Source organism: Lagenorhynchus albirostris, chromosome 8 (genome assembly GCF_949774975.1).
Source record: "Lagenorhynchus albirostris chromosome 8, mLagAlb1.1, whole genome shotgun sequence".
Classification (NCBI taxonomy): Eukaryota; Metazoa; Chordata; class Mammalia; order Artiodactyla; family Delphinidae; genus Lagenorhynchus; species Lagenorhynchus albirostris.
In genome coordinates, this window is record NC_083102.1 from 13502349 (window position 1) to 13514174 (window position 11826).

General features: G+C 42.2%; 1 protein-coding gene across 4 annotated transcripts in view; it reads left to right on the top strand.

Moving 5' to 3' along the window:
• Positions 1-10194, top strand: part of SLC37A3 (solute carrier family 37 member 3) — a 45297-nt gene extending 35103 nt beyond the window's left edge. For all 4 annotated transcript variants that reach the window (XM_060156555.1, XM_060156559.1, XM_060156557.1 and 1 more), the window contains 5 exons: positions 1244-1345; positions 1944-1991; positions 2955-3106; positions 7120-7185; positions 8827-10194. In XM_060156555.1, the coding sequence (XP_060012538.1) occupies positions 1244-1345; positions 1944-1991; positions 2955-3106; positions 7120-7185; positions 8827-8919 (461 nt within the window). In that variant the 3' untranslated portion in view covers positions 8920-10194. The remainder of the gene's footprint in view (positions 1-1243; positions 1346-1943; positions 1992-2954; positions 3107-7119; positions 7186-8826) is intronic.
• The last annotated feature ends 1632 nt before the right edge of the window (positions 10195-11826 follow it).

Below are 11826 nucleotides of genomic sequence, written 5' to 3' on the forward strand. Positions count from 1 at the left end.
TTTCAGCGATAGCTTAGCTGTAAAGCAAATTGTATGTCAGAGATTCAAGTTAGGATGTGAATGTGTTCATTTTATATACCACACCGCAGCCAAAGAAGGGAAACATACTAGCTTAGTGTATTGATTGTCAGATCATAAAGGTAGGAATAATAGCAGGGATTAATTTTTTTGTTTTGCAGTTGCTTCATTGTACACAGTAGATTTTTTTGTTTGTTTGTTTTTTTGCGGTATGCGGGCCTCTTACGGTTGTGGCCTCTCCCGTTGCGGAGCACAGGCTCCGGATGCACAGGCTCAGCGGCCATGGCTCACGGGCCCAGCCGCTCCGCGGCATGTGGGATCCTCCCAGATCAGGGCACGAACCCGTGTCGCCTAGCATTGGCAGGCGGACTCTCAACCACTGCGCCACCAGGGAAGCCCCACAGCAGATTTTAACAGTGACCTTTTGTTCTAACTGGAAGTGTAAACAAGGAAGTAGGAAACTTTCAAGTCAGACAGATGTACAGGTTGCATGTTAGTGGGTACTGCTTACATGGCTATGGCAGAACCTTAATATCCTTTTTGTAATGTTTACATTTAGAAGTGTGGAAAGACTAAACTGCCCTGAGCGCATGAAAGCACAGTGTATCCTTAGGTGATATACTGTTGCTGTATTTGAACTTGTGTGCCCTTATTCTTAGATCCAGAGCCAAGGTGAGGTTGCTGCCTTTAGACCTGCACGTACTTCTGATGAGGGTGTACCAGGTGTCCCATTGCCCCTAGACTCCAAGTAGGAATGCATCTAAATGTGACTGCGTTGCTTCAAGGATCCACATCACTTCTTATAAACGTCTTGACCTATTAGTTATTACCAAACCATGATTGCTGCACTTAATTTTAGTGAATATTTATGTTCACTACTACTAATAGCCGATGAAGCACAGTCCTTAATTAATTATCTTTTAAAATAAAAAGCAGGAAAAGCCTTCACAGCTGGTTGGAGAAGCAAAAACAGCAAGGAACAGTGGGGTAGTTTTGATGATTTTCCCTTATTTGTGGTGTCCCGTCCCCATCAGCCATCATGGCAGTTAATAGGTAACCTTTCTGAAAGGAAATTACAGAGGAAATGTTTTAGGAGAGCCAACTCTCTTTTTGGATGGACCAGTGTTAGGATCCTGATCGCAGGTGGAGGGTGTGTGATAAGCAAGAGTCAGGTAACTGAGCTAAATTAGACATTTTGATTGGGTTGCACTCTTTGTGCTTGAAGGTGGAACTCTGCAAGGCTTCATCTCTGATGTGCTACAGAAGAGAGCCCCGGTGTTAGCTCTCAGTCTGCTTCTGGCCGTCGGCTCCCTCGTTGGATATAGTCGTGAGTATTCCCTTGCAATTAAACTGTTTTCCTCATCTCTTAGGACTAAGGCATTTATTTGCCTTGAGTCAGTGATCAACCCTGGGGGGAGAGTTGAGACCAGCCACAAAGGCATAATATGGGACCTTTGTATTGTCCTGTAAATGCCGCTAAAAGTATCACGTAGTTTTATTTGTGTTGGGGAGGAAACTGGCATCTCTTCTGCTTTGTTGGTTTGTTTAAAAGCTTGCTTGGGAGTGTATATGCTTTGTTCAAGGGTAGGCTCCAGAGTGGCAGCATTAGAGCCAATAAAACAATAAAAGGGACAAGATTTCAAAAGAGGAAAGATGGTAATTAGGTTTGGTATATGTCCCTTAAGATGCTGCTGAGATAGAAGCAGAGTTTTCCTGTAAGCTTTTAGAAGTCACATTAGCTTGAGCACCAGCAAGAAGCAGACATTACAAATAAAAGCTGGGGGAGGTGGTGATGGAGCTGTATGCGCTTGTTGTCCCTGGGAGCGATCTGTGAGGTCACGGAGATCCAGGCGCAGATCTGTGTGTACTGTTGTACGTAATGCGCTCCTCAGATCGTTGTTCTGTGTCTGTGTCTCTCCTCACAGGTTCTCCAAATGATAAGTCCATCAATGCGCTTCTGATGGCTGTCACAGGTATGGCATAGGCTCCATTTCACTGTACTGTTCCTCTGTAAGGAAAAAGGAAAAAAGGAAACTGATTTCTCCTTCAATTTGAGTAATGCTAAAACCACAATTATAGAGAACTCAGAAGGTAAAAAGGAAAGATGCCTCCTTCAGATCCTACTTCTCTGCTCTCATGTGACCTACTCGGTCCTGTCGTGACAGAGGCAGTCCCTTTTGACAGAGGTTTCCTAAGATTTTTGATTGCTGCCCCGCCCGCTCATGTTACTTGCGGAAGTGGCTTAGGAAGATGCTGCATTGGAAACCAATTCACCAGCTTTCAAAAGGTCCAGTATAGCTAGTTTTTCCTCCTGTGTTGGAATTGGTCAGAATGTCTTAAGTTGAGCCCCAGGTGAAACAATTCAGTGCAATTAGCGACCGTGTTATAGAAGAATTCTTACTTTTCAACTTGAGATCATAGGATAGTGGGAGCCGCTCCTGCTCTATGAGGCACGTGGGACTGATGCAGCCTCATGGACAGAGTCACATGGGCCAACTCCCGCTCAGTCCTTGGACAGCCTCAGCGCGAGCAGTGGCCGATGGAACCCCCTACACTGCTGAAATCGCTTTTTCTCCTGTCTCTCTTTTTTTTCAATATGTTTGGTTGAATTTGGGCAGTCAGATGCTCTGCGCTGCACCTCTACCATAAGAGAATTTGACAAGCTAGTGCAGTTAGTTGTCAATGCATGCGCACTTCACAGGATTGGAAAGCTGTGTGTTCACTGTATTTTCTAGAGAAAAGTGGATGCTAACTAGTTTGAAGATGTTACTATCTGGGGGAGTTTCCATTTTTATTGGTTATTTTTTTCCCCTCTTTTTGTTTCTCTCCAACATACTGATTGGAGTATCGGGATTAAGAGTTTGCTTTATTCAGTAGATTCCTAGCGTTGTTACAGATAGTGTCTTAATAAGAACCTGTTCTGTTTATGACTTCAGGATTTTTTATTGGTGGACCTTCTAATATGATTAGCTCTGCTATTTCTGCGGACCTGGGTCGTCAGGAGCTGATCCAAGGCAGCACTGAGGCTTTGGCAACCGTCACAGGAATAGTTGATGGAACCGGGAGCATTGGAGCTGCGGTAGGCCAGGTGAGAGAGAGAGCAGGGGAGGGCTTGACATGGAGTGCTCAGCAGTTCTTCAGCGGTGGAAGAGTTTACCCCCACCCTCTGGGCCACAGTAGGGTGGCACTCTTGTGCTGTAGTGCACTGTACTGAAAGCCTTGTGTTTTTAGTCTTTGAGGTCCAGCTGATGTGACCTAATGTGGAAGGTTGCTCTACATTTATCAGTTCCTTCTTTCCACTTTTACCTCCAGATTCTTCCTGTCTGAAAAGAAGCTAACACCTCATAAGACAGATTCTCCAGTCCCAGCCCGCCACCCCTTTCTTCCAGCCTGAACTTGGCACTCCAAGGAGGCCATGAGACACATGCTTCTCATTACCCCACACCTGACATGCAGGCCCTACCTCTGTCCCCCTACCAGACACACACACGTACACACATTCTTCCCATGGATCCCTGCCAGAAATGGCCATGGACTCTGCAGCTGCCCTGAGTCGCTTACTCTGCTTCCTACAACTGTGTCTCAAAAGGCGGTTCATAAATGTCTTATGCCAGAATCATCTGGGGGTTCATTAAGTACTGAACACTAAGCTTACTGTAGACTTGCTGAGTGAGAGCCTGGGGATCTATATTTCAGCAAGCCTTCCTGGCGATTCTTAGGCACTCTGAAGTTTGAGATCTTCTGGGCTAAGATTGGCCTACTCTAGGTAATCAGAACTATTCAAATCGATCCTTTTTGCTTACATTTAGCTTCAGAAAGGCATCCCTTCTCTGGGACAGTCATGAATCATGCCTCGCCTAGGGTATACTACTCTAGGTCATTGCAGAATGTGGATTTTGCAAAATGTGGATTTGAGAATCAACTGCATGGATAAAATGGTTGAAACCGTGGAAGTGATGTGATGTTTAATGGGGAAAGAAAATATAGGCAAACCCTCAGAGGATGCCCAATGGTCACAGAAACAGGAAGCCAGAATTTGAGGAGGTGTGTTACTCAGATCATAGAGGTAGAGAGGTCAGGAGAAAGAGAATGGAAGGAAAAAGGCTTGTAGTTTTGACATTGAGGTCATTAAATGGCCTTGAAGATTGCTGCTTAATGGGGGTGGATCAGTGGTATCCGATTGCTAGTGGTTAATGCAAGAGCAAATACTGAGGGAGATACACCATCTTAGTGCTGGTCTCCACCCAGCCATATATTACACATTTATTTGTTAATGTCGTGTCTCCCACTGTAGGGTGAGCTTCACGAGGGCAGCATTTTATTTGTTTTGTGTTCTACTGTAGCCCTGGTACCAGGAACGGTACCAGGAACGGTGCCTGGCACACAGTAGACATTCAGATATTTGTGGAATGATTGTAGAATGAGTGATTTATAGGATCAGTGTGTTAGCATATTTGATTCTGAGACTAAAGGAAAAACAAACTTAGCAAAGGTAGGAGAAATTTGTCCTGGAGTAGGAACTAAAAAAATGCTATTGGCCACCTGTTCAGATGTCTTCATATAAGGGGTATTGGGCATCCTTTTCTGAAATTACTGTATTTTAAGTTTTCCTTCCCAACTAATGTTTTCTTCATTAATCAAATGGGTAGATTGTAATTAGCATTTCAAGGAGTTTCTTTGCATTTAGAATACCTGCCAGTGTTACGATCCCTATCTGTGAACATGGGTCAGCATTAGGTTGAGTTTCATGGTTTGGGAAGCAGGACCAGGACTAAAGCATAGCTAGCTTTACTCATTCCCCCGCCATGTTGACTTTTGAATGATTTTCTGTTGCTTGATGTATGAAATCCCAAACTCCATGACTTAATAGGGACTCAATAAAGCCCTTAGAAGGAAACATAGGGACGACGCCTCATGACAGATATATATCAGTGGTCAGTAAGCACCTGAAAAGATTCTCAGCATCCTTAGGGAGATGCAAAGCAAAAACATGAGCTACCACTTGACACCTAATGGATGTAGTTAAAACAAAACAGAGTAACAGGTGTTGGTGAGGATGTGGAGAAATTCACATACAGTGCTGGTGGGAATGTAAAATCGTGCAGCTACTGTAGAAGACACTATGGTGGTTCCTCAAAAAGTTAAACATAGAATTACCATATGACCCAGCAATTCCACTCCTAGGTATGTTGTACCCCAAAGAATTGAAAATGGATTCAGATATTTGTTTGCCGATGTTCACCACAGCGTTATTCATAGTAGCCAAAAGGTGGAAACAACTCAAGTGTCCGTTGATAGATGAATGGATAAACAAAATGTGGTATATCTATGCAATGGGATATTATTTAGCCATAAAAAGGAATGGAGTTCTGATACATGCTACAACATGAATGAACCTTAACAACATTATGCTACGTGAAATAAGCCAGACACAAAAATATTGTGTGATTCTACTTAACATGAAATATCTTGAATGGTAAATTCATAGAGACAGAAAGCAGATTAGAGTTTATCAGGGGCTGAGGAGAGGGGCCATGGAGAGTTCTTGCAGAGAGTTAACAGGTGCAGAGTTTCCGTTAGGGGTGATGAAAAATTTTGAAAATAGGTAGTGGTGATGGTTGTGCAACATCATGAATGTATTTGATGCTGCTGAGTTGTACACTGAAAGATGGTTAAAATGGCAAGCTTTATGTTACATGTATTTTTTTTTAAAAGAGCATGGGTTAAAAACTATTGGATACCTTTTATTAATTGAAAATAAAAGAATGTGCTGTAGAGTGTCAAAGTCATACAGTAATCCTATGAGCAAATAGTGTAATTGAAAAATGAGTGGTATACTTAAAAGACAAACTTAAAAAAAAAATTTATTTATTTATTTATTTATTTGGCTGCATCGGGTCTTAGTTGCAGCATGCGAACTCTTAGTTGTGGCATGTGGAATCTAGTTCCCTGACCAGGGATCGAACCCAGGCCCCCTACATTGGGTGCGTGGAGTCTTAGCCACTGGACCACCAGGGAAGTTGCGGAGACGAACTATTTTTAAAAGCATCAATTATAGTACCATTCACTGGAAGAAGGACTGATTAAATGGAAGTGACTTGAGGCTGTTCATCATCCTCTCTTGATTTTTTTTTTATAAATTTAGTTATTTTATTTCATTTATTTTTGGCTGCGTTGGGTCTTCATTGCTGCACACGGGCTTCCTCTAGTTGTGGCGAGTGGGGGCTACTCTTCGTTGCAGTGCATGGGCTTCTCACTGAGGTGGCTTCTCTTGTTGTGGAGCACGGGGTCTAGGTGCGCGGGCTCAGTAGTTGTGGCTCACGGGCTCTAGAGCGCAGGCTCAGTAGTTGTGGCATATGGGCTTAGTTGCTCCATGGCTTGTGGGGTCTTCCCGGACCAGGGCTCAAACCCGTGTCCCTTGCATTGGCAGGTGGTTTCTTAACCACTGCGCCACCAGGGAAGTCCCCATCATCCTCTCTTAATAGAAAAGTGAAAAAAAATATACCTCCTGGACTTGTGCCTTCTGTTACACGGATTTTGGACTGTGCCAGCTTACCAGATGAAGGGTGTCAATAAAGCTGAAATAGGGGCACGTGTATGCAGGAGCTCTGCAAACTGCAAAACATTATACAAATCCTAACTCCTTTTCATTTTCTAGAAGAGATATGTTTAATCTACTTTTTTTAAAAAAATTATTTTATTATTTATTATTTTTGGCTGCATTGGGTCTTCGTTGCTGCGCGTGGGCTTTCCCTAGTTGTGGTGAGCAGGGGCTACTCTTGGTTGCAGTAGTACTCTTTGAAGCACGGGCTTCTCATCGCAGTGGCTTCTCCTGTTGTGGAGCATGGGCTCCAGGCGCATGGGCTTCAGTAGTTGTGGCTCGTGGGCTCCAGAGCACAGACTCAGTAGTTGTGGCGCACGGGCCTAGTTGCTCTGCGGCATGTGGGATCTTCCCGGACCAGGGCTCGAACCCGCGTCCCCTGCATTGGCAGGCGGATTCTTAACCACTGTGCCACCAGGGAAGCCCTAATCTACTTTTTAGCTACTTCAGTTTATTATTTTATAAAGGATTATATTGTGATTTCTTTTTCTCCCTTTTAGTATTTAGTGTCTTTGATCCAGGACAACCTAGGATGGATGTGGGTTTTCTACTTTTTCATTCTTATGGTAAGTGTGTGCCCTTTTTGTTTTCTTTAAACTAGTAGTTTTTAAATTAAATTAGTTCAAAGCATTTACTTGTATCACTTTTTTTACATGCAAAGTAGTTTTTTTTGTTGTTGAGGAATAATTGACTTAAAATAAATTGCATATATTTAACAAGTAAAATTTCGTACAGTTTAACATATGTGCATGCATGTCTGTGAACCCATCATCCCGATCAGGACAGTAAATGTATCCATCACTCCCAAAAGTTTCTTCATGGCCCCTGTGTAATCCTTGTCTCTTGCCTCTCCACCATCCCACCTCTCTCCAGGTAACTACTGATGCACTTTCTGTTGCTATAGATTAACTTGCGTTTTCTTGAGTTTTATATACATGGAATCATACACTATGTATTTTTGTCTACTTCTTTCCGTCAGCATAATTATTTTGAGATTCATCCATGTTGTTGCATGTATCAATAGTTCATTTCTTTTTATGGTTAAATCACTTCTTAAACCAACAAAATTGCTGACCGCTTTTAAAGATTCTTTTGTGAAAAGTAACATTTTATTATTCTGAAAGACACATTCATTTTTCAAGGAAGGAAAGGGCTGTTAGTTTGCCCTTGACCTGAGTCTAATGAGTATTGTCATTTATAATTCCAGAAAAAATGAAAAGAGGCTTATACCCCCAACCATTAATCAGGGTACTCTTCCAGAGTACTCTCTGTCTGCTAAATATAATTTGGGAACTCTGAAGGAAATGTGTATGCCAAGCCACATAGGGTTAAAAAAGAAGCATTGCTGTAATTAACACTGTGGTGTGCAAGTTCTAAAATGAACCTCGAGTCTCTTGAGAAAATATCTGTTGTGCCTTCGACATTCTTGGCTGGAACTCTGTACTTTCTGGGAAACAGCCAACACAGAATAAGGCCTTGTGCTTTTAAAACATTGCTCTCTTTTGAATAAGCATGTGACATACTCTTATGACATATTGAGATGGTGCTCAAGACAGGTCTACTTGAGAGTCTGGTGATGGCTTCGTCCACCAGGGGATGCATTCAGTATCCTGTCCCTAAATCTAGGGCATCCTAATTGGAGGCAGCCTCCATTGCCCAAGTCTAGATGCTGTCCTCCAGCCTATCCAAGGAGCCTTTGGGATAGCTCAGCACCTGGAATCCCCTGGAGCTGCCTTAAGGCTTATGTACTCTGCTATCACAAAGGATGCTTTCTTCTGCCTGAGTGCCCTCCAGCTTCTACAGACTGGGCCGTATAACTCGGTCATCTACTTCTGAGTAGAGGGAAGTATATCTCCTGATGAACCTGTTGGTGTGATCATACTAGAAATGTAATAGAAAGAAAACTGAATCTGTTAGAAGAAACACTGTTTAAATCTGAGCTCCAGTATCAATTTTCTGCCCTACCTATGAGTTATTTAATCTGTGTACCTTAGTTCTTTTTTTGGAGACTGTAATGTAACATTAAGTATTTTGTAATATTAACTGTAATTTTCAAAATCATTTTCTAATTCATTAAAGATTGAGTTGTCTTGTACGAAGTCAAAAAGAATGTAATTGTCCAAATTCATTATTATGTTCAAAACATGATGCTCTAACAGAATTAATTAACTTGTCACTGCATGTTCAATGCTTTTTTCTCTTCACAGACAAGTTGCACAATTCTATTTATTTCACCATTAATAGTGAGGGAAATATGCTATCTTATGCAAAGACGAGAAGCTCGCATATTGAGTGGGTGACTGGTGCCCACAAAAGAACAAGAATAATAGGAGACACATCAGGACTATTTCTTTTCATTCACCTTATTTTGGGGTTGTCTTAAGAGCTCCAGCATAACCTCAGATCGTCAAGCCTCTTTCAACAGTGTCAGCTGCCGGAGATGCTGACCAGAGTGAAGGCTGGGCTGTTTTTCTACACTACAGGAATCATTGTTAATGATTTTTATCGCTGTTGTTTCATGAATGTACTGAATGGCCTATGAATCTGCCAGTGTCTTTTTTGGCCTGTGGAGGTTTATCCCTTTAACCGTAAATGCTGTATTGGACTTGGACCCAAGTTCTCCAGTCTGGAAAGCCGAGTGACCACAAGGCAGTCAGGCATGGTTTGTATCAGTGACGTGCTCCACGAATAGAAAGGATCATTGCATTTTGCTTTGGTCATGAGTTTGCAGAGCATGCCTCGTCTCTGAAGCATCAAATCCGGATAAAGCACTCTAGCTGGGTCCAGCGTAAGCCTGCTTGGACAGAGAATCCCTTTGTTAACGATGGTGGGAAAAATCACACTACATGCTGATTGGCTCAGTCACTCTAAAGTCGTTCAGCTCCAGAAGCAGAAATATCTTCAAGTGATTGTCAACTTTGTCTCCTCCGTCTTCATTCAGAATTCCCTTTGGCTCCTGGAAGTCTTTAGTCTTCCTTTCAAGGACCATAAGGTACCTCGATTGTGAACATGCCAGTGTGTAATTTACAACTGAAGTACTCAACCCCAGATTTGTTCTCTGGGAACTTCAGGATCCACTAGGAAGCTAATCTGCTTAGCAGTATTTTCAGAGGATTGATCTCTGTCGCAGCTGGGTTCCTTGCATTACCTCAGCAGAAGACTAGGATTAGAGAAAAAAGAAAGACCTTTTGGCCCTGTAAGTGTTAAGTATGTGACCTTGAATCACATTAATGGATTACAAGGGCCTGAGATGTATCTAGGTATCTATTCTTTAGAAGTTTGTAGAATATATGTCTTCAAGGCTGTGAATTCTATACTAATTATCAATATTTTAAGGTCATACTGTATATATATTTTAAATTATGGAAGTTAACAGGTGAAAACTGTGCAATTTTGAGGGAGGGCTGCCTAATTTGCATTGGGTTAGGGAATATTTTTCAACCTCTTGCTTTATACTCTCAAATGCGGTGCGTTTATGAACTTGTTAATGTTATTTAATCAAGCACATTTCCAATCAGTTAATTGCTCATTACTGACAAAAAGGGAAAATATGAAACACAGAAAGGGAAAATAAACTGACTTTTATAATAAGTATCTGTCCACCTGGTTATTTTATATATACCGTGAGCTCCGCGCTGTAGAATGTGACTCATGCCTTGCAATTTCCTGCTACTGAGTGTTCCCTGGTGACTATTCACTGACCCTACGGTGTTGCCAGATTGTACAGGTCTATTTCTACTACATTCTGTGAAAGCCTTCCCTTCCCCTTTGTGTAAGACTGTGCTGAGTTTGGATGAGCTGCCTAGTTGTAATGTAAGAATCGTCTCTAGATGAACCCCATTTTGATGATTTAGCCCGTCTGACATTTGGCTGAGAGTTTCCTCTCCCCCTACGTAATCAGTGTGGTCACATCTTCGTATCCTGACACCAACCATTGTTTTCTTTCTCAAGTTTAAACTTAGCTGGACAGGTGTTCCTCTGACCTCTCTGTAGCCCCCAAGTTGTACCTGAAATGAAATTATAAATAAAACAACTGCTCAGCACTGAATGAAATTATATCTTGCACTATGGGTATATTTCCTATTGTTCTCTTTCTTACGTGTTAGCTTTAAAGAACTCCTAAGAGTTAATTTTCTTATTTTTTTTTCCCTTGAAGAAAAGGCCATAGTGAAGGCCAGTTTGGAAAAGCATTCTTCTCTGACACCTCGATCCTCCAATACTCACTAGGTTGAAATACAGCACTCTGGCCTGCCTTTTCTTGTCATATGGTGTTTTCTTTTCTCCTTCCATATAGTTTCAAAGGGAGAAAGGCCCCTCTCCACTCCTGCTTATTCTAGTCTTTGCCGCTTCCTGGAGGGCTGGTGTCCCAGTCAACATTCACACAAGAAATGTCTGAGGGCCCCCGTGTGCGTCGTGAAGTTCAGCGAGATGGAAGGTACAGGATGCTCTTGTCCACTCCTTCCCTTTCCTTTACAACATCAGAAGTCCTCCCTCCTCCCACATAGGTAACTGATAAAGCCTTTTCTTATCCCTACTAGTTCTTCTGACTTACGTCCTATTTTCCTTTTCACAACCAAATCCTTTGAGTTAACAGATGGTATCTGCTGCCCTCCTGGCTGTGCTACAAACTTCCTCCTCAACTAGGTAACTAACTGTATGTCTATTTGTCCAGGACACTCCTGGTTTATGCCTGATGTTCTGACATAATTATCACGTCATAATTATAGCACTTTCCTTTGCTCTCCCAGTCTCCTAGTTTGGATATGTTACCCTTAACCTCTGACCTTTTTTGCATCGCTCTCCAGAAACCGTGCAACTGAAGGTCATAGAACTTAGATATCTTTTTTTCCTCATTCCTTATCTTTCTTAATCCTCCTCTTATACTTGACTCCGGTAACCACTTCATCTTCTCCAGGACTTTTTTTCTTTGGCTTCTATGGCATTTTAATGTATTGAATCTTCTTATTTCCTATCTTTTACTGGGTTCTCTTCTCTGCTCACCCTCTGCTAGTTTCCAATAGGGGTCACCAGCTTTCCCAGATGAGCTGTTCTTAATACCTAACAATAGCTCTGTTAAGTGCTAAAGAGAGATAGGGCATCCATTTATATAATACTATCTGGTGTTTAGTTAACTGCAGGTCTCAAGGGAAGTGAGCTCAACTTATGTAACCTCAACCCCTGTCCCATCCCCACCCAGACCACACTGC